Below are 27,645 nucleotides of genomic sequence, written 5' to 3'. Positions count from 1 at the left end.
CCCTACGTCCCGGAAGTGGGAGGTGTCAGCCTGAGTTTGTGTGGCCGCGGCCGCGGGAATTAGAGCTCTGTAGTTTTTCAAGGGAGAAAAGCTACTCTGCAGGGCTTGGGTGCCAGGGGAGGGAGCGATCCCCCGTAGCCGCGTCTCTGGGCCTGATAGGTGGCATGGCGGACGAGCAGCGCGACACCGCGCAGCCGAAGACGCCGCGGGCGGACAACGACGAGCCGCGGAGTGTGGAGGTGAGTCGCCCGCGGCCGGGGGTCTGCAGCGTGCGGGTCCGTCTCTGTAGGGCTCCCGCTGCGTGTGGTCCACGCGGTCGGGGCAGCATCCTCGGCTGGACGGGACCAGTCCCGACCACAGGTTCGGAGCGGGAGTTCTGCGTGAGCTGTCTGTGTTCCGTCTCCCCGGGGCTGATTGGTTCGTTGTTTTCTGAGCCCTGGCCGAGCCTCTGGGAGATTCTACCCCCCCCCCCCCCCCCCCCCCCCCCGCCAGCAGAACGCCGCTGCCGCCTGTCCCTGAAGCTTCCACCTCTCTCCCATTCCCTGCCCTCATCTACAGAACCCAGCAGTGACTGGCTTTCCAAGTCATTTTGGTATTTCACTACATCGTAATTACAGTAGCAGTTCATCTTAACGAATTATTGTTGCCTCGCGCTGCGGACTGTGGATGTAACACCAGAATGACTCAGTTTCTCATAATAATAAAAGTTGAGCACTTCAAACAGTGGAGTTCGCCAGGGACTTCCTGTAGTAGCCCGAACCATTCTGCCATGTTCCGAATGGCACTAGTGTAGGTTGCTGCCCCACGCAGTCCTACCTCCTGGGTCTGCTCACTGCTTATAGCGCATCTTCTTCCTTGCTCTCCATTGCTCAGCTTCCTCATGTCCTGTAGTGGAAGGTTTTCCTTTAGGGTCATATGCTCTCTTGCCTGTGTGCCCTTCCAACCTGGACCTTTGCATAATTTTATTTTGTTATCCTTTATAAGTTAGAGGCCTGTATTTGCCCTTTCTGGAAAGAACCCCCGTCCTACCGCATCTCCCTCTTCATTCTAATACATTTTGTCAATAACATCATCTAAGTCAGTTTCCAAGTTTGTTTTTACAAGAGAAGTATGAGTATACCTCATTGTATTTGAAAGTCTTGAAACTTTGGGATATACTGCCTTGAAGGCCAGAGTCTGTTCCAAATTGGTTTTAGTGGCTGTCATGTTTGTTAAAAACTTACTATTGATTATTTGTAAACATATATTTTTCTTTTATATCAGCCAAAGTTGTTTGTTGTGGATGGGATTCGGTTAAACATTTCCATCTCTAGTTGCAGTGGTTGATGTAAACTAGTGCAATTACATTTTTATATTTTAACAAGTACTTCATATTTCATTAAGTTTTTCTCAGTATTAAAAATTTTTTTTTTTGTGTGTGTGTGTGTGTGTGTGTGTGTGTGTGTGTTTTTTTTTTTTTTTTTGAGACAGTCTCCCTGTAGCCCCAGGTGGCCTGGAACTATTTAGCAATTGCTGGCCTGTTTCTGAAGGAGAAAAGTATTATGGGTCCTGTGAGTTCTTTGGCACAACACCTAGCAGTATGTTACCAGTAAATGTGTCACATTGAGAACTGAGAGTGAGAAGTAATCCTTGGTCCATTGAGATCATTTCTAAGTCAGGGACTGCAGACTATTTGTGGTTATTCTTCTTTATTATTCTGTAAGTTCACATGAAACAAGATAGAAAATTATGGCCACGTGAGCATTAATATATTAATAATAAATGACAAAGTCTTGACAGTTCCAACAGTCCATGGAGAAAATAATTAACTTCTAAATTAAGTCCTTGGAAATCAATATACTTATGATTTAGGTCTGCTTATGTAGAGAATAGAGTGGAGATATGTGATTTAAGAGATAAGAGAGCTGATGAGGTGGCTTAGTGGGCAGAAGCACTTGCCACCAAACCAGACACCTGAGTTTGATCTGGGGTCCCACGTGGTGAATGGTGAGAACCCACTTCTGCCAAGTTGTCCTCTGATTTCACATGTGCATCCTGGCACACAAGTGCCCCCTCACCAATAAATATAATATTTCTTTTTATAAAAAAGGAAAGAAAAGTTTTGTAATAAGACAGTGCTATAGTTTTGAATAGCTGATATGTAAATCAAAAATTGTGAGTTTTGAAACTGAATAAATTCCCTTATTTGCCTTGGTACTAGGAAGTTTAGATCTGGACTGGCAGTCAAAAGAGACTTACTGGGGCAGATTCTGTTAATTTTATGAATTGAAGTCAAGTTAAAAATTCAGGAAGTCACTATCTCATACATGCGTAATGTTGTAAAAGGTCATTTAAAATTGGCTTATTTAAGAGTTTGAGTATATTGTTTGTGAACAGATCTGTTTTACACTCTGATGATCATAAGTAAAATTCCCATTTATTAGTTACTTCTGGGTATGGCATTAAGAGCTTCTAATATATAGTAAGTGCTGCATAAATACTGTTTACCATTAACCAAATACCATTTGAGATAATTATACTTCATTTTTATAGGTGGGGAACTGAAGGTCAAAGGCTAATAACTAGCCAAGGCCATGCTTACTAGTAAATGGCCAGCTGAGGCTCTGCAATGTGCTGGCTCTGACTCTTCCATCAGTCCTCTTTAACTTAGCCCTACTGCCTTTGAGGCCTCTCATGACTCAGAATAAAGCAGGCACATTGCATTTGAAACACTTTCCTCTTCATGCCCTCCTCCAAGAACTCCCGTGGGTACTTTGAACATGTAGCCCGGAGAACCCACAGGACTTTGCATCATTAAAATGTATTTGTGCTAATCATCAGTTAACCTTCTTCCCTTTTTCCATAGAAAAAACAGCGATATAGACTTGATGGCAAGGAAACAGATGGATCTAAATTCATAACCTCCAACGGAAGTGACTTCAGTGACCCAGTTTACAAAGAAATTGCTATTACAAATGGTTGTATTAATAGAATGAGTAAGGAAGAACTCAGAGCTAAGCTTTCAGAATTCAAGCTTGAAACTAGGTAATTAAAACAGATTTTTAACCTATTACTTGGTACAGTTAATATATTCTAACTTTTAAAAACCAACAAAAAGAACTTGAATATTATAAAATTGGTACCTGCTCATTTTAGAAAATCTTAAAAATACTTAAAAATTAAAAATGATTTTTTTATTCCTACCATGACATAACAATAACTCAAATGCTAGTTTTTGTATCATGTATGTGTTAACATAGGGTGGTATGGATATGTTAGTGTGAATGTGTGTGTGTGGGGGGGGTGTGCATGTGCCTACAAATTTGTGTACTTGTGCTAGGTTATGTTCTGAAATGCCAGATATATTGAAGAAAGTGCTTATTTTATGAAGGAATGTGTTCATGTCATATTAAATATTTTGTTTTCGTTAGCTCTTTGTACTAACTTAGCTTTGAGGCTTACTTTCCTTATATTTTAGCTAGCATTTGTTAAGTTATGCTGTGACTGTGACTGTTGAAATGATTACCAGCTGTTAAGAGTTCTTATTACTGACCATAACATTTACTTTTATTTTTTAATTTAGAGGAGTCAAGGATGTCCTAAAGAAGAGACTGAAAAACTATTACAAGAAGCAGAAGTTGATGTTGAAAGAAAGTAATTCTACAGACAGTTACTATGACTATATTTGTATTATTGACTTTGAAGCTACTTGTGAAGAGGGTAATCCAACTGAGTTCATACATGAAATAATTGAGTTTCCTGTTGTTTTATTGAATACACATACCCTAGAAATAGTAAGTGAATTGTTTCATTATCTTATTAGGAGCAGTTGTTCTGGTGTTCAATAAATTGGAATCTCTCGTTTGCCATTTTAGCTAGAAATAGAATTCTAAAGAGATTTTTTTTTTGCTTGTTGCTAAATCAACCTGATTAACAGAAAAACTCTATTAAAACAGTTTCAGAAACTACTTTTCTTCTTCCCCTGAACTAAAATTGTAGTGCCTTTCTGTTTGCTTAAAACACCTGAATAGGTATCAATCTCCTGAGGAATGAAAAACAAAGTGAAAAAATCCCAATGTCTGGTCACAGAGATAAGAATTTAGTTGTTCTGTGGAAGGGCACCTGGCGTTAGCACAGTTTTAAAAGCTTCTATGATACAGGGTCACTGCTACAGTCTGCTGGTTACCCTGATGTCTGAGAAATCATAGCTTATAGAAACACTATACCGTTAACCTCTAAACCATGTAATATGTACGTGCCAGGCAGTTGTCATCACTGCATTGTTCATAGAATGAATTCGTCCAAATACCATTTGCTTTATAAAATCTGAGTTATATGTTATCTCATCTCTTTAAAAGTCACTTCTGTTATATCACCTACACGACCACTACACTGATATAAGTACAGAAACATGTCGTGTGTAATAATACATAGATTTTTTTTTTTTCCCTCCCTGTTCAAAGCGTCTTTTACAAAGCCCCTTAATGGAGGTTAGGGGACAACTTTTAGGAGTTGACTCTCCTTCTACCTTGTTGTAGCAGGGCATTTTATTTGTGCTACCCTGTGCACTCCAGCCTGTTTCTAAAATTGCCTTTTTAAAAACAGATTAATAGTCAATTAATTAAAAGAGAAAATGGCAGCTGTGAAGGCAAATGACCTTCTATAACTCATTAGATTTTACTTCTCTGACTGACATGTAACACCATAAGAAAGTCTTCATTTTGTCCTAGTCTTTTGCCAGCTACCCCTTTTGTTTTTTGTTTTTTTTTTTTTAACGGAGAAATTATGCAAAATAAGTTATGTACTTCTGTCTCCATTTTTTTTCTTCCCATCATTTCTTAAACCCATTTCACTCAGTTATGTTTAAACTGTGTATCTGCTTTAAGACTTTCATTTGTGTTTGAGTGTGTTATGTATGTGTATGATGTGTGAGTGCAGATGTGTGCATTGCTGCAATGTATTCGTCAGAGGACAACTTTTGCAGAGTTGGTTTTCTCCTTCCATCTTGTTGGGGCAGGGTCTCTTACTATTTCTGCTGCCCTACCTGCCCCAGGTTAGCTGGCCTGTGAGCTTCTGAGAAATTCTCTTGTCTCTACTTCCCATCTTGCTATAGGAGAGCTAGGATTACAGACATGTTCCACCACATCTGGCTTTTTTATGTGTGTTCAAACTCAGGTCCTTGGGCTGCATGGCAAGCACTTGTACTTGCTGAGCCTTGTGTCAAGGTCATCTATGATTTTTAATAAACTTCTTGTAGATTTAACTGTTCTCTCAAAACATTTTCTTCGTAACTGTCGTTAAACTTCCTTTGTCTTTGATTTTTCTCTGGGCCTCCCAGATTGTCCCTTAGTAGTTCCTTTGCTGATTCCTTCATAATAGTGGATTCCTCATGGCTCAGTCCTAGCTCCTATCTGCATGTACTTACTCTCCCTTCACAATTATCTTGTCCATAGCTCTTAGGGACTGTCCTTTTTTTTTTTTTTTAAATGACTTATTTTAAATAGGTGGCTCCAATCTGGATCTCTGCCCTAAATGTGGGCTACTTGTTTGCTCTCCTTGGACATCTAAACAGGAGTCTTTACCTAAATGTATCCCTGTTCTGTCTGTCTTCAGCCTTCTTTAACTTGGTTGATGACAAGTCTTTGTATTTGTCATCTCTCATAATTTCTTGATTCAAAAAATTTAGAATCATCCTTGACTTCAGTTTTTCTTTCATATCATCTAAAATAACTAGTAAGTCCTTTTGGATCTGCCTTCAAAATATATTTCAAACCTTTTACTACTTTTTTTCTTGGGGGGGGTGGATCTTTTTGAGACAGGGTCTCCCTGTAGCTCCAGCTGGCCTGAAATTCTCTTATGTAGACCACGTTGGCCTCGAACTTACAGAGATCCACCCGCCTGCCTCCAAATACTGGGACTAAAAGTGTGTGCCACCACACCCAGCTCATTTTAGTCTTTTTAAGGCAGGGTCTCCCTGTAGCTCCACCTGGCCTGGAACTCACAGAGATCCACCTGCATCTGTTTCCTGAGAGCTGGGATTAAAGGTGTGTAGAGGCAGAACCTAGTGTTTTGAATGAACTTCTGTGGCTCCAATCTGAGCCCCAGTTGTTTCTTACCTGATTTACTGTATTTGCCATCTGGTGAGTCTATTTCTAGCCTTTTTAATAGTCAGTTTCAATATAGTGGCCCTATGAATCCTTTGAAAACCTTGTCCTGGCTTCAGATTTAACTCTTAAAGTAAAAGCCATGTTCTTTGTATGATCTGGCCTCTTTTTTACCTCTGATTACTTCCTGGTTTATTTTTATTTTATGTGTATGAGTGTATTGCCTGCATGTGTATAAGTGCACCCATGTTGTGCAATGCCTAGGGAGATCAGAAGGGAGCTTTGGATCCCCTGGAGCTGGAGTTACAGATGTCTGGTTGTTAGCCACTATGTGGGTGCTGGGAATCCAATCTGTAAGAGCAGTCACTGCTCTTTAACCACTGAGCTAGTGCTCCAGCTCCTGCTTCCTTCCTTATTTCTTTTCTTTATTCATTTATTATTTCTTTTTTAATCCATTCCAACCATACTGACTTACTTGCTTCTCTTTTCTGTGCCAGGCTTTTTCCAGCCACTTATTTCCTAGGACTTGACCCTGGTTCTTCCCCTGACCCCAGAAGTTTTGCTGGCTGATAACTTGCTTTCTAGTGCTTTAAATCTTACTCTAAATAAAGCCTACCACATTATCTTATTTAGTAGGTTAACTTACAAACATCCCTAGGTAGCTAGTGTTTGTGGTCCTCCTTCTCTGACCTACTTTTACTTTTATATGAATAAGTGTTTGATTTATAGGTCTCTATAATATGATTGTTAGAAATGGAAAAAAAAATTGTCAGTGTTTGTTGCAATATATTAGTATTACCTGATTGTATTGGTAAAGGCAGTTACATTTTTGGAAGATTTTTATTTAAAGTTATTAACAATGGGGCTAGCAAAGTGGCTTAGTGGGTCAAGCTGCTTGCTGCCAAGCCTGGCAACCTGGAACCCACATTGAGGAGAGACAGAACTGACTCCTGTAAGTTGTCATCTTACTTCCACACATGTGCTCTGGTGTACACAGGGAATAAAGAAATGTAAAACTTTAAAAAGTAAAATTATAAACAAAATGTTGATACTTCTAAAGGACTTTTATAAACTGTATTTGGCAATATTGGAGAAAGGGAGGCAGGCTCAAAGGCAAGACCATGTAAATGGTATGGCATCTAGGGTCAGTGCAAGCTTCAGACAGACTTATGAAAGCTCAAGGACATCTACAGATCACAGTTATAAAATAGGATTTATTCAGTGGAACTAATAAATGACAGCGTATATGACTGTCCATAATTGCATTGTACAGATACATGAGAAAAATGGCTGGTATACTCCTCCAAAGGAGTGTGGCTAAATACGTTGACATATATCTGAACCAGTGTTGCTTGAGTATACAGGCATAAGCTCTGAGTGCCTCTTTAACACCAGTATGGAAAACATTAGCTCATAGGTACTTAGTGGACAATCTGGCAACTGACATCCAGTATAAGTTATAGCATTTCATTTTGCTCACTTTAGGAATCTTGGACTTAGAAGCCAGGGCCTTTGTTGTTCCCGATAAATACACATGGTGGCCATTCCTTACACCTTTCTTGAAAAGTGGAATCTTTTAAGCAGGAAAGTCAGTATCAGTTTATTGCAGTTGTGATTTTACAGTAACCTTATATTGAACTATATATATTATATATAGGGTATGAATATTTGCGAAATAGTGTCCCATTTAAGAGCCAAGGTTTAATTGATGGTCAGTCCTGGTTTAGAAATTTTAGGTCTCTAAACCACTGCCTTTTTAGGTCTAAAGTCATTTTATTACCAACATGACATGAAACCTAGTCATTAAATTATTATACTTTTTTATGGCTGTGTGAAGGTTTGAACTATTTAGGCAAAGCTAAGCAAGGCAGTGTCACTTAAGGCTTGTGAGTAGTAGTTTCCATGGGGCAGCTGAGTCTTCCTGGGCTGAATATGTTGTTTGTTGGTTGACTATTTCTTATGAAGAGCCACGGTAGAGAGCTTGGAAGTAATTTCAGATATGAAATCATTTTACCTTTCCATTTTATTAATGGGTGTTGTAGTTATTTGCAAGCTTATAAACTTAAAGGGATTGGCATGAAGACAGACTCCTTGAGTAAAAGTGACACAGTAAGTACAAAACACCTAATTTGGAGACCCTTAAATTCTTTGCTATAGTCGTAAGTGGCTTTTGCATTAAGTCTAATAGAAACTCTGCATATGTTAATTCTTTTATAAAACTTAATATAAATCAAGCGTATTTTGCATTTTGCTTACCTTATCTGAATCAGTACTCTTTGGTTGGTAATAGATTCATTTTTTTATAAACTAATGTGACTTTAAAATTCTAATTATTAAGCTTTTTTAAAAAAGTTCTTTGCTGGTCTTTGCTTTTTCTCTTTGACAATTCTTCCATTAGCCGCCATCTGCTTAACAGATTGTTATGTAGTAGAATATGTTCTTAAGAAATATCTTAAGGAGTATAAACATTTGACATTCTAAATTTTTAAACTTCTTGGGGCTGGGGAAATGGCTGAGCAGTTAAGAGTACTTGCTGCTCTTATAGAATACTGGAGTTCAGCTCCCAGCACCATGTCAGATGTCCCACAACCCATCCATTCATAACTCCAGTTCCAAGGGATCTTCTGGCCTGTGTGGTCACATACACACACGTGTGCACACACACACATAAATAAAAAAATTTTTTTTTAATTTAAACTTTCTCTTACAAAAAAATAGTTCTTTTTATCCTAAGATAAACATTTACCATCTTTAAATCTTCAGTCTTTGAAATTTTTCTTAATTTTCAAAAGATGACATTGGGTTCTGGTTTAAGGAAGTAGTGTCAACTAGAAGAAAAGCACTCAGATCAAAATGCTAAGGCTCACCTAGTTGTTTGCAGAGTTGGGAACATAAAACATGAAGACCAACATGAAAACTTGAAAGATGTCAAACATGTTACAAAATTAGTATTGTCAACCCTAAAACTATTATGACATAGTAAAATTTTGACTTCAGAATTTAGTTTCATTAAATATTTATGAAAATAAAGAATATCCAAGAGTAAATGAGAGTCTAGTAGTCTGGAAGTGAGTTCTTATAATTGAAGTCTGGTATTTCTTCAAAAGAATATATTTTTCAAACTTAACTATCTTGGCCAGGAGTGGTGGTGCATGCCTTTAATCCTAGTGCTCCAGAGACAGAGACAGATAGCTCTAAGTTTGAATTCTAGTCCAGTCAGGGCTGCATGGTAAGACACTTTCTCAGAAACAAACAAAAAAAGAATTGTTGAAGCTTTTTAGAGTGCAGATCGCATTAATAGGCTTTATGGTTTTTAAAAATAGTACAAACAAGGTGACCAACATTTACACCTTAGGAAATTGTTCACCTAAACTTTGGTTTGAAGGTGCACTTTCAGATACTTGCTAACTTAAAATTTTAAAAATCAAAATAAGTGATGTTTTAAATTTAAAAACTGGAGAGCTTTTTGTTTGGGAAATTTTCCTTAAGAATTCTAGTGGGACCTTTGCTATGAACTCTTATAAAATTATGATTTGGTATGACTTAATTTTTTTGTGGGTAGTGTGTTATATACCATAAGCCATAGGATTTTGACTTGTTATCTTCCCTTGTAGGAAGACACCTTTCAGCAGTATGTAAGGCCAGAGATGAACACACAGCTTTCTGATTTCTGCATCAATCTTACTGGGATCACTCAGGTGATAATTTGTTTTATTTTTGTTGTTGTTGTTTGTCATTTGTTTAAACCTTGAAAGAAAAATTTAAAATAATGATTTATAGATAATTTAAAAATTGTTCTTATGAGCAATTTAATATGCTGTTTTCCTCCTTGGTAAAGGTCTTTGTGTAATAAAACTAAACAAAAAGCCTTAGAGCTGAGTGTGGCAGTATGTGCTCATAAGCTCACCTGAAAAAGCAGAGAAGATAGAGTCAAGGCAAGAGGACCTCTTGAGCATAGACGTTTGAGACCAACTTGGGCAACATAGAAAGACCTCATCTCAGAAACAAAAGTGAAAAAAAGTAAAAACAAACCCCCCCCAAAATGGAGATGGCTCAGCACTTAAGAGTTCTTGCAGGCTGTTCTTGCAGGAGACCCAGGTTCAAATCCCAGCACCCACATGGAGTCTAATAAGCCTCTGTAACTCCAGTTCCAGGGGATCTCACGCACATTCCTTTTAAGGAATCTTTTTTTTTTTTTTTTTGGCGGGGCGGGGGGCTCTTTTGGAGACAGGGTCTCTCTGAAGGCCTTAGAACTCTCTGTGTAGACCAGGCTGGCCTCAATCTCACAGAGATCCATTTGCTCTGCCTCCCGAGTGCTGGGATCAAAGGTGTGCACCACCACACCTGGCTTGGTTTATTAGTGGGATCTATTATTATTATTAATTATTATTATTATTATTATTATTTCGGTCTTTTTGAGACAGGGTCTCCCTGTAGCCCCAGCTGGCCTGGAACTCACTATGTAGACCAGGCTGGCCTCGAACTCACAGAGATCCACCTGCCTCTGCCTTGCAAGTGCTGGCTCCTTTTAAGGAGTCTTAATCATGCACTAAAGATTTCATTTGTAAGGGGCTAGAGAGTGGTTAAGAACACTGACTCTTCTTGCAGAAGACCTGGGTTTGAATCCCAGCACCCACATGGCAGCTAACAACTGTCCGTAACTCCAGTTCCAGGGGATCCAACAGCCTCTTCTGTCCTCCGAGGGCCCTGCACGACACGGGTGCACTTACCTACATTCAGGCAATACATGCATAACACATAAAATAAAAATTATAAGTAAAATGTTTTTAAAAAAGATTGCATTTATCAAATGGAACATTAGTGAAGTGTTACTGTCCTGCACTCAGAGAAATTTTAGAATGTGTCTGTGTATTTGTGTATAGTCTTGGCTAATACAACTTCTGTCGGTTTATTTTTTTAGATCTGTGTTTTGAATTGTCTTTTAATGTTGTAGGCATTTGTTAACTTACTTAGTTCATCCATTTATTGATTCACTCACTCTTCCCATAATTTAGTACCTATTGTAGTATATGCTTGGGAACTAGGGATTCAAAGACAGTTTCTGCCTCAGTTTCTTATAATTAAAAAAATTTTTTTTAACTTTTTAAAAAATTTTATTATTTTATGTGTATATGTGTATTGCCTGCATGTAGGTAAGTGCACCTGTGTCGTGCAGTGCCCGTGGAGGTCAGAAGAGGCTATCGGATCCCCTGGGACTGGAGTTACGGATAGCTTTTAGCTGCCATGTGGGTGCTAGGATTTGAACGCAGGTCTTCTGCAAGAACAGTGTTCTTAACTGCCAAGCCATCTCTCCAGCCCTATTTTTTACAAATATTTTTATTTTACATGTATGAGTGTAAAGTCTGCTTGTATGTAAGCTCACCCATGTCATGCAGTGCCTTTGGAAGTCAGAAGAGGGCATCAGATCCCCTCGAACTGGAGTTACAGATGGTTGTTAGCTGCTGTGTGGGTGCTGGGAATTGAACCCGGGTCCTCTGCAAGAGCAGCCAGTGCTCTTAACTGCTGAGCTATCTCTCCAGTCCCATTTAAAAATATTTTTTTTTATTTAGTTTTTTATAATTTGTAAACCAGGAGGGCAGACAGAATGAGGCAGTGGTCACAATATGGGCCACAGGGTATTGTGGACATCTATATATAGGACTTCTATTTGTGATGAAGGGAGGGCCCCCTATCCTGGAAAAAGCTACTTCATATTGGTGAACTTGGGTTGAGTCATGATAGATGACTAGGTAGAGAAGAAAGACTGGGCATTTCATTTCATTTGAAAGCAGTTCTTGGCTATAACTGATTTAATTGTCTTAAGGGAAAATTTAGGTGGTAAGTAGGTCTAAGTCATGGAAATCATGGGGTGTTTAAACAGGCCATTCTCATACTGCTTCTCATGCTCAGTTTATACCTGGGTCTTTGTAGGAATGCAATTAACTGCCCTGACTTTGCTTTCCTTTTACATCCCAGGATCAAGTAGACAGAGCCGATGCTTTCCCTCAGGTACTGAAGAAAGTAATTGATTGGATGAAGATGAAGGAATTAGGAACTAAGTATAAATATTGCATATTAACAGATGGGTAAGTAGGAAAATTATCTTTTGAAAACTTTTTAAAGAATAAAGATGGCTCTTACTCATCTAAATTCTAGAATATCCAGAAAAGTATTACTTACTAAAGATCCCCTGAAGTCTCCAAGCAGCGTTTTTCTTTCACATTCTTAATTCTAGTTAAATTTTCAAACCTAGGAATGAAAGAAAGGAGGGAGAACCAGAAAGAGAAATGCTAACATGCAGAACTAAAATGACCTTCCTAAAATCTGTTACTGACATTTGCTTGCTCACAAAAGCCTTCAGCTGGGCACCAAGGTTCCCTCGTCTCACCCTACCACCACACACACCTGTTCCGTCTGCTGGTACTCAGGTTGCCCATGTAGTCACATGATATGCCCTTCTCTGCATACTTCATGCTTTCTTCCTGCTGAGAAATCCTCTTCATCACTACCTTGTCCTTGTGTTTTACCCTGGCACTGTGACTCACATTGGTCTTTTCATTGTTTTTTATTAAGTCTTAGAGCCACTATGTTATGTACCATTCTAAGTATTTGATGTCTTGATTCTTTTTTTAGTGGGGGAGGGGGCGACGATTTATTTTGTAAGGATATTCCTTTCAGGGTGAGTAGTTTGGTAGTCTTCCATCGTGCTTACTGTAGCGCTGAGCTCAGAGTACATACCCCAGAAGTATTGTTAAGTGAAAAGTTAGAGGAGAGTTGGGTATGAGGACACTCATCTATAATCTCAGCACTTGGGAGCTGGAGACAGGAGAATCAGGGATTCAAGGTCACTCTATATGGTAAATTTGAGGCAAGCCTGGGCTATATTTTGAAATGATCTTAAAAACCCTCCAGAAGTTACATGGAAAGATCTGAAGAATTAAAGCAAGGATTATAGACATGGTACCAAGGTAACTGCACTACAGTGTCGGTAAAGGTAAAGAAAAAAGTCCTAAACACATTGCAGTGTTTTATGGGTTTTTTTCCTTTTTGAGACAGGGTCTCCCTACTAAGCTAGCCTGAACTCACTGTGTAGACCAGGCTGACCTTGAACTCAACAAATAATGCAGTTACATAAAACCTTAAATTCTGGGACAGATCATTCAGAACCTGTGTGTTTTTTGTAATTAGAGCATTAACAAAACAGTAAATGATAGCTCTAGAAATAAGCAGCTCAGAATCAGCAGTAGGGTCCTCAGAATTCACATTTGTTTATAATTTTATAGTGCCTGCATTGAGAGGCTTTTTTTGTTTTGTTTTGTTTTTTGTTTTGAGATAGGGTTTTCCTTATAGCCTCAGCTGGCCTGGGCCTTGGCCTGGCAGTTGAGGTGTTTTTTATTTACTGTGAAAAGTTCTAATTTCTACTGCTATTCTGACTGCCTAAGAAAAGCCGCATACGGACCAACACAATTCCTACATTGCACACTCAGTATTGACCTTCTTAACAATTATAAGCTCAGTGGTGGTATAGAAACTTGCTAGAGCAGACCAGGTTATATTTTAACTCCTTGAATTTGTCTGTCTACTATTTATTTATGTGCTTTTGTTTATGTCAAAACATACTCTTAAAGAATTTACTAATATGATAAACTTGATATTGCACATAAGCCCAACAGAGTTACAGAAAAGACCTTGGTAAGATGGAACTCTGATTCTGTCTAGGAATCACAATCACAGAGGAATCTGGATGATTTTAATAAGAATTAATTTATGAAGAAAAAATTAATATGTACAACTTAATTTTTTGTTTCCTTTTTAAAGTTTAAAAGAATTTTGTAGGAAGTAAGGGTAACTTTCTGAGCTTGATTTATGTATGAATATGAAAAAGTTAATGTATAAATTAAGAAATAGAATGACTTTATTTTTAGTAGTGATTGGCATTTAATTTTTCTCTCTTTATGTAAGTTCATGGGATATGAGTAAGTTCTTGAACATTCAGTGTCAACTCAGCAGACTCAAGTATCCTGCCTTTGCTAAAAAGTGGATCAATATTCGAAAGTCATATGGAAACTTTTACAAGGTAAAAATTTTACTTTATTGTTCTCTTAATGATAAGTTTGTTCTACTTTACATATATATTCAGTTGTGGTGGTTTGGGAGCTGTTTTTCACAGATAAAAGCCATCTAATTGCTACTTTTTAGATTCTCAACGTGTTAACTTTAATAGACTTAATTATATGACAGAAGGATATGTGGATTGCTAGTGGAACTAATGCCTACTGAGTTTTATTCTGTTTTTGGTTTCTTATGATACTAGGAATTGAACCCAGGGCCTCATGCCTGCTGGGCAAGCACTATATTACTGAACTTGCCCTTCCCTCCTCACTGATTTTAATTTACTTTGATTAAAGCTAATATGTGTGAGTAGCATAAATTTTAAAATAACACTCATGGCTTACAGAGATATGCCTTTCTTATCCTAACCCTTATCAGAACTGGTTCTTACTCTGAGGTAGATTCTTTTAACTGCTTAAAATGGTTTCTTCACATGTTTACCTTTATATAGTTGTTTGTTTGTTTGTTTTATTTTATTTATTTTAGATATACAGTGAAGTTTAAGGGGAGGGGGAATAGGAATAAAAAATCAAAGACCAAAGGATTTGCCAACATGGGGTCAACTTTGGAATAATGAAGGTTTCCATTAGCTCTGTTCTCTCTCTTTTTTTAAAATATTTTATTTATTTTTATTTTATGTGTATGTGTGTATTGCTTGCATGTAGGTAAGTGTACCCATATCACGCAATGCTCACAGAGGTCAGAAGAGGCTGTCGGATCCCCTGGGACTGAAGTTACGGACAGCTGCTAGCTGCCATGTGGTTTCTGGGATTCGAACCTGGGTCCTCTGCAAAAACGGTGTTCTTAACCATTGAGCCATTTTTCCAGCCCTCTCTCCTCTTTTTCTTTTTAAACTTTTATATATTTTTTAAATTGCATGTTTATACTGAGAGGTTTTGAAATTTCATTTTGAGATACCCGTTAAATTCCTATAATGAAGGATATTTTATCTTTATTAACAACCCCCACACACACACACACACACACACACACGCACGCACGCACGCACGCACGCACGCACGCACGCATGTATGCATGCATGCACGCGCGCTCAAATGTCCTTCCTCTCAACCTGCATCTTTATAGAATGTAGTCATTATCACTATAGTCATTACTGGTGTTTATGGCCTATGCAGAGGACTTGCAACCTTTCTCTCTACTGCTTTTTTTTTTGAGGCAGGGGCTCACTATGTAGCATTCGCTTGGTGAGAACTGTTTTTGTGTTTCCAAAGTGCTGGGATCGGGCCTGTGCAAAGCCGTTGGTTGGTATCTTCTGGAGCCTTTAATTTTCAATATTTTATTCTTTAGCCTTCTAAAATTCCTTGGGAATTTCCTTAACTTTTCTATCGTGTCTTGGATCCTTTGTTACCATCTTTCTCCCTTTACAACACCTTTTGGTAAAGTGTGTCCTAAAATAGTTTGATGCAAAAAAGGAACTTTTCCTTAAAAACTTAAACATTTTTTAAATTAAAGTTTAAATTGAATGTGTGCCTAGGCACACATGTGGAGGGGTGTGTGTGTGCGTGTGTGTGTGTGTATTTTTTTAATTTTATGTGTATGAGTATATTGCCTGTTTGTATATAAGTGCACCCATGTGGTGCAGTGCCCACAAAGGTCAGAAGAGGGTGTTGAATTCCCTGGAACTGTCATGGAAGGATGTTAGCCGCCTGTGGATACTGGGACTCGAACCTGGGTCTTCTGCAAGAGCAGCCAGTGCTCTTGACCACTGAACCATCTCTCTAGCCCCCTATCTTTGTTGTTTTGACATTTCTTTTAAACTGAGAAATACGCATACAGAACAGAGTCTGAGGAAACTTTTGAATGAATGCCCTTGTAACTGCTGTTCATCTAGCTTTCATCCTTTTTCACAGGTAACCCTGCTTTGTACTTTGATGGTAATGATTTTCTTACTATTCTTTATAGCTTTAATTTATGTATATCCTCATACCATATAGTTTGATTTTGCCAGTCTTTGAAATGATAGCATTTCTCTGTAATTAGCATTATATTGGCTGCATTGTTTACTTTGCTTTTATCTTTAACATTATACTTGAGAATCATCTATTGGGCTATATAGCTGCCATTTTCTCACTTTATTGTGTTATAGAATTCCCTGGGTGAATATACGCTTTGGTTTATTTGACTTACCATTTATTTTGTGGGATTTTGTTTTGTTTTTACTTAGTTTCAGACTTTTTTCAGCAGTGCTGCTGTAAACATTCTTGTACAAGTCTTCCGGCACTTTTTTGTACTCTTTTCTTTGGGGTATAAACCTAGGAGTGGAGTTGCTAAGTCACAGGCTGTGTGCATCATTGAGATTACTAAATAATGCAAAAATAGCTTTCCAAAGGAGAGCCATCACTGCTCTCTCATAAGCAGTGTTGAGTATACAATAAGTAGGTCTATATCTTTGCTGCCATCTGGCCTTGCTAGACATTTAGAGTTTAAATTTAATCTAGTGGGGTGTGGCACACTCTCATGAATGTTCTACATTGACGACTTTTTGTAGTCACTAGCCATTTCTTTTTGTGAAGTTCCTGTTTATGTCTGTTCATCCTTTTTTCTCTTAAAATTATTGTTGCATTTTGTTATTGGTTTAACTTGGGTTTTTTTTTAACGACTTATTAGTTCTTTGATTATACTTGATAATTTTCCTCTCTTTGTGGGTTTTTCTTTGCACAATTTTGTGAATTGTAACATTTTGTTATAGAAAATTCTAATTATATATAAAAGTAGAAAGGGGTAATGATCAGTGACTCATTTCTGGAAGTTATAAATTCCTAGACAGTCTTGTTTCAACTAAAGCCCCACTTTTCTTCTCCTGACTATTTTTTGGCATCATTTCATCTGTTAATATTTCATTATGTGCTCAGAACCTTGAGGGCTCTTTTCTGAAACCATTTTCATGATGCCATTATCACACCTAAAAACATAGCAATAATTCCTCCTGTCACCCATTTTTTTATAAATACTGTATGTTTTGTTTCTTATACTTTTTGTGTCTTGAACCAAAATCAGTATAAAGTTCACACATTTGCTGTAGGTTGATAACTGGTTTCTCTTTAGTTTTTTTTAATCTATAAGTTCCTTCCCAACTGTCCATTTTCCTTTAACAGTCATTTAACTTTTTAATTTAAAAAAAAAAGAACTAAATCATTTTGTCCCATAATGGTTTTAGTATTCTGAATTTTGCTAGTTGCATCCTGCTTATACATACTGTGTGAATTTGCATTTGGGTTTAAGGGCTTAAATCACTTTGAGGGGTTTTTATGCTACAATTTCCAGATATTCCCAGGGTTATACTAGTGCATTTTTATGTGAGGGTATTCTTTCTCAAATGTGTAACTTAGAGGAATAATTTTTGTATTTTAAGGCTTATTAATAAAATTTTAAGATAGTTTCAGACCTATATAAAATATGTGGCTTACTCTAATGTACATATATCAATGTAATCATAAAGTTATAGACATAATAAAATTTCCAGTGTTCTTTTGAGTAGATTATGGCCAAATTATTTAACTGTTCTTTTTGTGTGTGTGTGGTTTTCTGCTCTTTGTAATTGGCATTGCTCGTGTTAGTAGAAGAAAGCTGGATTCTTTATTTTAAAACCTTGTTCCTCCAAGCTAAGCATTTTGACACACATATGTAACTCTTGGAGCCTGAGGTAGGAGGTCTAGGCTGGCCTGGGCTATATACCATATATAGATTGTTTCATCCAAGTAGACCTAAAAGTCTGCTGGTGACATCAGAGGTGGATGGTTATTATGCAAGAGTTTGCCCCCCCCCTTTATTTTAAAGTTTAAAAAATACTTTTTTCTTGGGTGCATAGCAGAAATGGGTAATTCAACTTGATTAATCTCTTTATTTCCTCTTTATAAATTTTTGAAACTTATGTGGCAAACATTATAAATTTGATAAATTGGCTTAAACCAAAGTGAAATTTGATATTTCTGAAAGTAGAAATAATATGGATAAAAGTGGAATACTATGAATAAAAATGTAACTTCAGGCACAATTTATACACGATTATAGGGAAAACTCCTAATTTCTCCTTTTATATAGTATATTAGGCTCAAATATGGGCTTAGTATTTATAAAATTAAATGTTTCCCTTGTAGGCCTTATATTCATGAAAGTCCTGCACATTTCTTCTGTACAAATAGTCTATTTTGGAGATAGTTTGAGTTTGCATAGATTTCATTTCTACAGATGTTAAAAGTTTCTACCCTTGCTCTGCAATTGCTAAGCAATAACAAAAAACTTGGTAATACAAGTAGAAAGTTAGAAAATGCAGCCAGGCATGGTGGTACACACCTGTAATCCTAGCACTCAGGAGACTGAGTCAGTAAGATCATAAGTTCAAGCCCAGCCTGGATTACATAGAAAAATGAGAGAGAGAAAAGAAAAGGAATATTGAGAAAAGCAGTGGCATGTTCATTGCTTTTCTGTGAATGAGTAACTGACAGAATATTGTCTGCAGTAAATTTAGATTCCTAAGGGCAGAGCACTGAGTTGCATCTCTAGCTTAAAATCAGATTATTTGTAAAATGTTTTTTATCTCAGAGTGCAGTTTGTAGGCTGAGTAGAGAATTAAGAAAAGTCAGTTCTGCTGCGATGAAAGCATGTATTAAGGAGGTTAGATCTTAGAGCCCTCAAACCGGTCTGTAAAATCTGGCTTCTGTTTTCCTGCTGTTCATCTCAGATACCCTATTGAAAATTTTTCCATGCTAGAAGAATGGAAGTTTTGTGTATTCTCTGTCACCTGGCTTTGTATGTGTGTATGTGGCAGTGCAGGTGACAGAGGATCTCATGTATTCTAGCCAAGCAAGCTCTACCACTGATTTACAGTTATATCCCCAGCTGTCATCCAGGTCTTCACACACGTTTTTATGTGAATTCAGTGGAATGAATTAGTCTTTATTTAATGGTTAACTTTTCCTGACACTATCCAGAACTTCTCATTGTATTTCTGGGGTGTTGTGGGTGTGTAATTTTTCTTTTTGGCTTGTTTTGTTTTGTTTCCCCCTCTGGGGGAGGAAGAGTGTGCATAATGCATTTACTATCTTAACCTTTTTTTTAAAAAAAATAGATATTTGTTTGTTTTTTTTAATTAATGTCTGTGTGTCTCTGTGCATCAAATGCATGCAGGAACCCGCAGAAGCCAGAATGTGTCAGATCCCCTAGAACTGGAATTACAGGTGGTTGTAAGTTTCCATGTAAGTTATTGGAACTGAACCAATGTCTTCTGCAGAAACAGTAAGTGCTCTTAACTACTGAGCCACCTCTCCAGCCCCTATTGAAGCACATTTATGCTGTCGTACAGTCATCACCACATCCATCTTGAGAATATTCTCATTACTTCTTTTCTGGTCATTGCCTAGAAAATTGTATTTACTTTAAAAAAAAGGATTGCATATTTAATTACGTGTATGTCTGTATGTTTGAGTATGTGCACATGAGACCAGAAGAGAGCATCTTTTCCCCTTGGAGCTAGAGTTACAAGCTGTTGTGGGCCATCTAGAGTAGATGCTGGAATCCAGATGTCTGTCCTCTGCAAGAACAGCGAGCACTCTTAACTGCTTCGCCATCTCTTCAGCTCCTATTTACTTGTTTCTAAAAATCAAACTGTTGGCATCGTCCAGACAATTTTAACAGATTTATTTATAATTGTTATAAAGTTGAATTGCTGAAACTTGCTTATTGAAGCATTTTACTTTTATTAATGCCATTTCACTATAATAATAACCTTTGATACACAAAGGTCTTAAATTTCTTATGAAGTCTGGTTCATTTAATTACTGTGTTGTATTATATCCAAGAAATCATTGTCAAATCTATGTTCTAAGTGTTTTGTAATTTTAGGTCTTGTGTTTTAAGTCTTTGATTTAATATTTTTATATAAGGTAAGTGTCCCACTTCATTTGCATGTACAAGACTGCTCTTTCCTTACTTAGTGATCTTGGTACTCCTGTTAAAAGTCATTTGACTGTGAAGGACATTTACCTGTGGAGTCTCTAATCTGTTCTATTAGTCTTTCTACATCTATATACTGATACATACTGGTTTGATTACTGAGCTTTATAGTAAATTTTGAAATTGGGATATGTGAGTCCTCCCAACTTTTTTTGTTGTTGTTGTTTAATTTTAAAAATTGTTTTGGCTATTTGGAGTCCATCAAAATTTTGTATGAAGTCTGGGCATGGTTTTCCACACCTTTAGTCCCAGCACTCAGAGGCTCTGCAGGTGGATTGCTGTAAGTCAAGGCCAGCCTAGGATGCTCTACATATTGAATACCAGGACAGCTGGGGCTACGTGGTAAGGCTTGGTCTCAAAAAACCAGACAACAGGGCTGGAGTGTTGGCTCAGCAGACAAGAACACTGACTGCTCTTGCGGAGGACCCGGGTTTGATTTCCAGCACCCAACATGGTGGCTAGTAACAATCCACAACTCCAATTCCAGGGGAATACAACCCCCTCTTCTGACCTCTGCAAGGATTGCACAATCTGGGTGTACTTATACACCTGTAGGCATACACATAAAGTAAAAAATAATAAATATTTTAAAAACCCAAACAAGAAGTTTCTATTTTAGTGTTAAGATGGAATTGTCTTTATCTACAAAAGGAAAGGGTTGGGATTTTGATAGGCAGAACATTGACTCTAGATCACTTTGTGTGTTCATGTGTGTGGGGGTGGGTACATATGCATGTGAGTGTACATGTTAAGACCAGAGAGGTTGACTTCAAGTATCTTCCTAGTCACTGTCCACTGTATTTTTGAGGCAGGGTCTTAGACTGAACCTGGAGCTCACTGATGCAGCTAGATTGGTTGCCAGTAAGCATCAGGGATCCTGTTGTTTCTACCCCTATCCCACCATGTTTTGGTTAGAGGCCCACACTGCCATACTTGGGTTTTACATGGGCACTTGGAGATATAAACTTCGGTCTATGTACTTGTATGATAAGGATTTCACCAACTGAGCCATCTTCTCAGCCCCTAATGCTAACATCTTAATATTAAATCTGAGAATCCATAAATAGGGATTGTCTTTGTGTTTATTGGTGCCTTTTAAAATTTCTTGGGCGGGAGGGGGACTGGAGAGGTGGCTCAGGTTTCAGAGCACTGGCTGTTCTTGCAGAGGACCTGAGTTCAGTTCCCAGCACTCAAGTGGTGGCTAACCATAACTCCAGTTCCAGGTGATCCAACGTCCTTTTCTGACTTTAGGCATTGCATGCACGGTTACACCTATGCACATGCATACCAAACTATAAATATAAAATAAAAATAACTTTAAAAAGTAAAATTTTGTGGCATTTTGTAGCTCTCCTTATGTAGATGTTATTCTTCCTAGTCAAATGTATTTATTAGTTGGTTATTTGAGGCAGGGTCTCCCTGTAGCTGCAGCTGACCTGAAACTCACTACATAGACCACACTGGCCTTGATCTCACAGAGATCCTCCTGCCTCTGCCTCTACCTCCTGAGTGCTGGGATTAAATGTGTGTGCCAGTATGTCTAACTCTTTTAAAGAAAAAAAAAAAAAATCTGTGTGTGCGCACACGTGTGTGTGTGTGTGTGTGTGTGTGTATGTATATATATGTATATACACATATATGGGGAGAGAATTTTTTTCAATATACAGTTTATTGAATTTTTGTGTATTTCATACAATACAACTTAATCATATTTAGGCCCTCTCCCCTACCTGCACCCTACCCATAGCCAACCTACCAGTTTTGGTATGTCAAGTTTGTGTACCCAGGTGTCCCTTGGTGTGAGTTCATCAGCCTATCTAGCACCACTCCCTTAAAAGAAGATTAAGTCTCCCTCACCCAGCAGTGATCAGCTGCCAATAGTTGCTTGGGTAAAGTTGGGGCCTCCTACCCATTTCCCGTGTTCTTTTTTTTGTTTTTTAATTTTTATTTTATGTGTATGAATGTGTTGCCTGCATGTGTGTAAGTACACCCTTTTTGTGCAGTGCCCACAGAAGTCAGAAGAGACATCAGATTCCCTTGGAACTGGAGTTAAAGTTGTTAGCCACCATGTGGGTGCTGGGAATCGAACTTGGGCCCTTGTTCTACCCGCTGAGCCAACTCTCCAGTCCCTCATTTCCCCAGTTCTGTGCTGGCTTTTTGTCTAATTGAGCTTGCATGGGTCTTGTACATGCTGTCATCATTGCTGTAAGTTCATATGAACAAGGTCCCAGGAGCCTGCAAGACTTTGTTTCCTTATGGTCATGCACCACCCCTGGCTCTTAAAATCTTCATATTTTAAGTGGGTTTTGTTTTGTTTTGAGACAGGTGGAACTTGGTATGTAGACCAAGCTGGCCTCGTATCACAGGCCGCCTGCCTCTGCCTCCTGAGTGCTGAGATTTAAGGCATATGCCACCATATCTGGCCTGGGGTTTGATTTTTTAATTTCCATTTTGGATTATTCATTGTTCGTGGATAGGAACATAATGTTTTTGTGTGTTGATTTTGATCTCACAACTTTTTATTAGTTCTAATAGGACATTTTAAGGATACTACATATGATGTCATTTGCAAATAAAAGTAATTTTACTTCTCCCTTTCTCGGTGCTATCTTGCTTAATTGTCCCGGGTAGGACTTTCCAATACTTAGTTGAAAAGAAGTAGTGAAATGCGGATATTTTGTTTTCATTCGTAGAAGAAAAGCATTCAGGCTTCTACCATTGACTGATATTAGCTGTGGAAACTGTTCAGCTTTTATTGTGTTGAGGGATCTTTATGTTTTTTTAGTGTTTTTACCCTGAAAGCTGGTTGAATTTTGTAAAATGAATCTTCCTACTTCAGCTGTATTGTTTTTCTGTTGCTGTGATAAAACACCAAGGCAACTTATAGAAGGAGTTTATTGGGCCTATGGTTCCCAGGGGGTAAGAGTTCATTATGTCAGGGGAGGCATGGCAGGAGGCTGCAGGAGCAAAAACCTCTTCTCCCACATCTTCTAGCAGGCACAGGAAGCAGAGAGAGAGAGAGAAACAGGAAGTGGGCAAGGCTATGTACTCAAAGCCTACCTTTAGTGACACATTTCCTCCAGCCAGACTGCACCTCCTAAACCTCTGCAAACAGTGCCACCAACTGGGGTCAAGTATTCAGAACTTGGAGGCTATGGGGGTGGTGGGGGCATTCCTCTTCAAACCACCACAGAGGTGGTGATGTGGTTTTCTCCATTTTCCTTAATATTGCATGTTACATTAATTTTCATGTTGGACTATTCTTGCAGTTCAGAAATAAATCTTCCTTAGTTTTAGAATATTTCTCTCTCTCTCTCTCTCTCTCTCTCTCTCTCTCCTCCTCCTCCTCCTCCTCCTCCTCTCTCTCTCTCCTCTCTCTCTCATGCTGGGATTACAGGCAGGCTGCCATACCCACTTGGCTTTTATGTAGATTCTGAGGACCGAAACTCAGGTCTTCACACTTGAACAGCAAGTGCTTTAACCCACTGAGTATGTCTCTCAACTCCAGGTGTTAATTCTTTAGGTATTTGGTGTTTGACAGTGAAGCCATCTAGTTCAGACCTTTCCATATTAGGAAATTCTCAGTTACTGATTCAGTCTTCTTTCTAGGTGTAGATATGCTCACATTTTATGTTTCCCTTATAATTCAGTCTTAGCAAGTTGTATCGTGTCCAGGAATTTGTCCTTTCTACCTAACTTATCCAACATATTGGTAATGTTCTGTTTGTTTTTCCATTTCTCTTTGCAGTGCTGAGAATGAAACTTGGGCCTTGCTTATGCTTTGCAAATGCTTTACCCTCTGAGTTGCATACCCAGCCCTAAAGTTACTTTTAAATGTATGTGAAATTTTTGTATTTTTAAAAAATAGGAGCTGGGTGTGGTGGGGCACACCTTTATTAATCCCAGCACTTGGGAGCCAGAAGCAGGTGATTTCTGTGCGTTGGAGGCCTGCCTGGTCTATATAGTGAGTTCCAGGCCAGCTTGGACTATGGGACTACCCTGTCTCATTGGGGCGGGGGGATTTTGAATAGGTTGACAATACCGCATGATGTTCTCTTCATTCTTTGCTAATTTTTAGTCATCTTTGTGTCTCAAGGAGTCAGTCAAATTAAGAAATTACAGAAAACTCTGAAAAAAATAATATTTTGGGTTGAAAAGGTAGCTCCTGGGCCTGGGGATGTAAGTCAGTGGTCAGGTGCTTACCTGCCATATACAAGTATGTGGTTTCAGTTCCCAGGACCACACATAAACAGATAGCCAGGCATGATGGTATACATCTGTAATCCAAGCGTTTAAGAAGCTGAAGCAAGAGGATCACAAGGGCAAGGCCAGCCTGGGTGTAGCAAGACCCTGACACAACCAAAAACAAACTTAAGCTTAGCTAAACAGAATAGCACATTCTGTTTAATAAGTGATTTGTTAAGTTACAGAACTGCAAAGATTTTAGTAATCTGAGAGGTCTATATTTTCAGCTAAAATTCTAAGATTCATTTTTCAAAGCTCTCAAAGTATTTGCTTCATTTGATCAAGAATTTTGCCTTGCTTTATTTTGCCATTACCTATAATTTTTTTTCTGATTTTTCAATTTAACTGTGGCTTTATATTGTAATTTCGAACACTAAATAATTTGCTAAACTTTATTTTTCAGGTTCCTAGAAGCCAAACCAAACTGACAATAATGCTTGAAAAACTAGGAATGGATTACGATGGGCGGCCTCACAGTGGTCTTGATGACTCTAAGAATATTGCTCGGATAGCAGTTCGAATGCTTCAGGATGGCTGTGAACTTCGAGTCAATGAGAAAATACTTGGAGGAGAGCTGATGAGTGTGTCCTCTTCCTTACCAACAGAGGGTGCCCCAGCTCCACAAATGCCACACTGTAGAAAGTAACTGCATTTTTGTCTGGGTCAGTTACTGTGAAAAGGTAGCAGATAACTATGTATGAACTGGTCCTGCAGTGCAACCTTTAAGCACCTTAAACATTTGAAATCTTACAGTTATAGATAGATGGATGTGTATGTAAAACACATTTGCAAACAAATTTGGGGGGAGGACATACTGAATTCTTTGTCACCAGCACTTTGGATATGAGCAGTATTTGTTACACAGTAACACTTCCTGCTTAGAATTGAATTTTTCTAATTTAAGGTGTCTAAGATGTGTTCCTTTGGGTTTTAAAATGCAGAATTTTATTGGTCCAGTTCTCAAATGTCATCTTACTGATGTTGAAATACAGAATGAATTTCTGCATTAACAGCATTGCATTAAATTAGTTTTTCGAAGTGAAAGGATCAAAGGGTAGTCTTTATCTTGCCACTAAGTTTTATGAGTATTATAGCCCTTTTAATTTTTAAAGTTTGAAATTTGTAGATGAAGCTCACCTACAGCCCTCCCTCAGTATTATCGGGGGATTAGTTCCAGGATGCCATATGGACACCAGAATTGACAGACGCTCGTTTTGTACTTCAGATGACATACATTTATGTATATAACCTAAACATACCCTTCCATATACTTTAAATGATCTCTATATTTCTTATACCTAATAAAATGTAAATACGTGGTGGCTGTACTGTATTGTTTAGGGAATAATGTCAAGAATAAAAGTTTACATGCTGGTACCGACACGACCAGGGTAGGCCTGACTACATAGTACATAAGTAAGTCGTGAGGCGAATGATGGCCAAACAACATGAGCTGGAAATAAACTGATCTGCGGTGGTGGTAGTGACAGCAGGTGTGCCTATGCATCACTTCATTATGGTGGATTCAGTGTAGTGCTTGCTGAGCAGCAGATTCAAATTTTGCTTTTTGGAAATTTTTCTCCTGAATATATTCAGCCTAGGTGGTTTTATCTATGGATATTGAACCCAAAGGTATGGGGGCAAACTGTATATAGCAAGAGTTTCATAAAGGGTATGGGCCGGTAAGATATCTGGTAAAAGTGCCTGCTGCCAAGCCTGAAAACCTGAGTTTGATCCCCAGGATCCACATGGAAAGAGAATGGAATACAAGTTGTCCTTTGATCTTCACACACATGCTGTAGCAAGTACACCCAACATATACACACGCACAGAAAATAAGTAAATGAAATTAATAAAGTACTGCTGTACATTTCTGCCTGCTTCATCTCCTAATTGGAAACCCTGAGATAGAACATAGGATCTAGTTAAAAGTCTGGTTACTGATGAGATTAGTGGAAATTCGGAATAGCCATCTTGTTGGCACATTCATGTAATCCTGAGTTCACAGTGGAAGCCAGTTTGAGGCCATTCTAGACCGTATACTGAGACTGACTCCAAAAAAATGTCAGCAGAAAAATATAAGTGAAAATGATAACGACTGTATACAGATCAGTGGATTTATTGGATTTTTGTCCATTGCCTTCTCCATTGTAATGTATATCCTGTTGACTATGCTTTGAAATTGACTTAAAATTGATCAACATTTATGTTTGTGTTCGGTATTATGATTAAGGTTAAATGTTTCCAGTAAAATACTTGGTTTGACTTTGTGAATGACCAGTAAGTGTTGGGAAATAATTCTTTGTTGTTGTTTCTGTTTTGTTTTGTTTTGAGAAAGTCGCCCCAACTGGAACTCATGTAGACCAGGCTGGTCTCTCCATCTCAGATCTGTCTGCGTCTGCCTTCGGGGTACTGGGATTAAAGGTATGTGCCACTGTGCCCAGCTGTTCCTACTTCTAAAAGCAAAATATGCTTTGGAGCTGTTAATGTAAAACTCTAGTTACCTAGAAGTTGAAAATGTGGACTTTCAGAATTAAATTACTCTGAAAAGTTTTTCATGGGCCAATTGCATTGACATTGTTTGGTTCTTTTAACCTGCAATGCCACAGTTATTTCAGTGATTGATGCAATTAGGTGAGTTTCACAAAGGTTTTCCAACCCTAACAAATAGGAGAATGGTAGGACAGTAGATGTGCTTGTGTCTTGAAGCAAAGGAGCGCAAAAACAGCACCTCGCTCTTGAGTCATATGCCAGGAGGCCCACTAAGTGCATTCCTTAGGTGATTTCCCCACATGAGTTATATCTTAACGTAGGATCAGATTCATGCCCCAGCAAAACTAATTGCTTGTCACCTGTTTCCATGTGAATAGCTGAAACTACAGTTAGAACACTGGAGAATGGCAGGAAGTAGTCATGCCGTCCCTTTTTTTTCTTTTGGGGGCTTGGGTCAAACATCTTAATTTCTTTCTGAAAAGTACTTAACTTTTTTGAGAAGACCATGATCACAAGTTTTTGGAATTCTTTTGGCTCAGCTAAATATTTTGCTGTCTTCATTTTTCTAAATCAAATTCTTAGAAGAATGCTGACAAATAAGTGCCATTGTATACCAAGATAATTTGTAACATTGTTACTATTATAACGTTACAGTGATTGTAGTACTAATTAATTGTTTGCAAGCCCATTTGTTTTCCCCTTAGTTACTAGCTATACTAATTTCCTTGCTTTTGTTTCC

At 38.2% G+C, this 27,645-nt stretch overlaps 1 protein-coding gene across 1 annotated transcript; it reads left to right on the top strand.

Moving 5' to 3' along the window:
• Nucleotides 1-25,731, top strand: Eri1 (exoribonuclease 1). The gene is made up of 7 exons (XM_008839640.3): nucleotides 1-239; nucleotides 2,846-3,024; nucleotides 3,563-3,773; nucleotides 9,698-9,781; nucleotides 12,060-12,169; nucleotides 14,046-14,160; nucleotides 24,817-25,731. The coding sequence occupies exons 1-7, from the start codon at nucleotides 165-167 to the stop codon at nucleotides 25,057-25,059; spliced, it is 1,017 nt and encodes a 338-aa protein (XP_008837862.1). The 5' UTR covers nucleotides 1-164; the 3' UTR covers nucleotides 25,060-25,731.
• Nucleotides 25,732-27,645: the final 1,914 nt, after the last annotated feature.

Source organism: Nannospalax galili, unplaced genomic scaffold (genome assembly GCF_000622305.1).
Source record: "Nannospalax galili isolate Female #2095 unplaced genomic scaffold, S.galili_v1.0 scaffold319, whole genome shotgun sequence".
Classification (NCBI taxonomy): Eukaryota; Metazoa; Chordata; class Mammalia; order Rodentia; family Spalacidae; genus Nannospalax; species Nannospalax galili.
The sequence above is the reverse complement of the archived record's forward strand: the minus strand, read 5'-3'. Positions and strand labels throughout refer to the sequence as shown.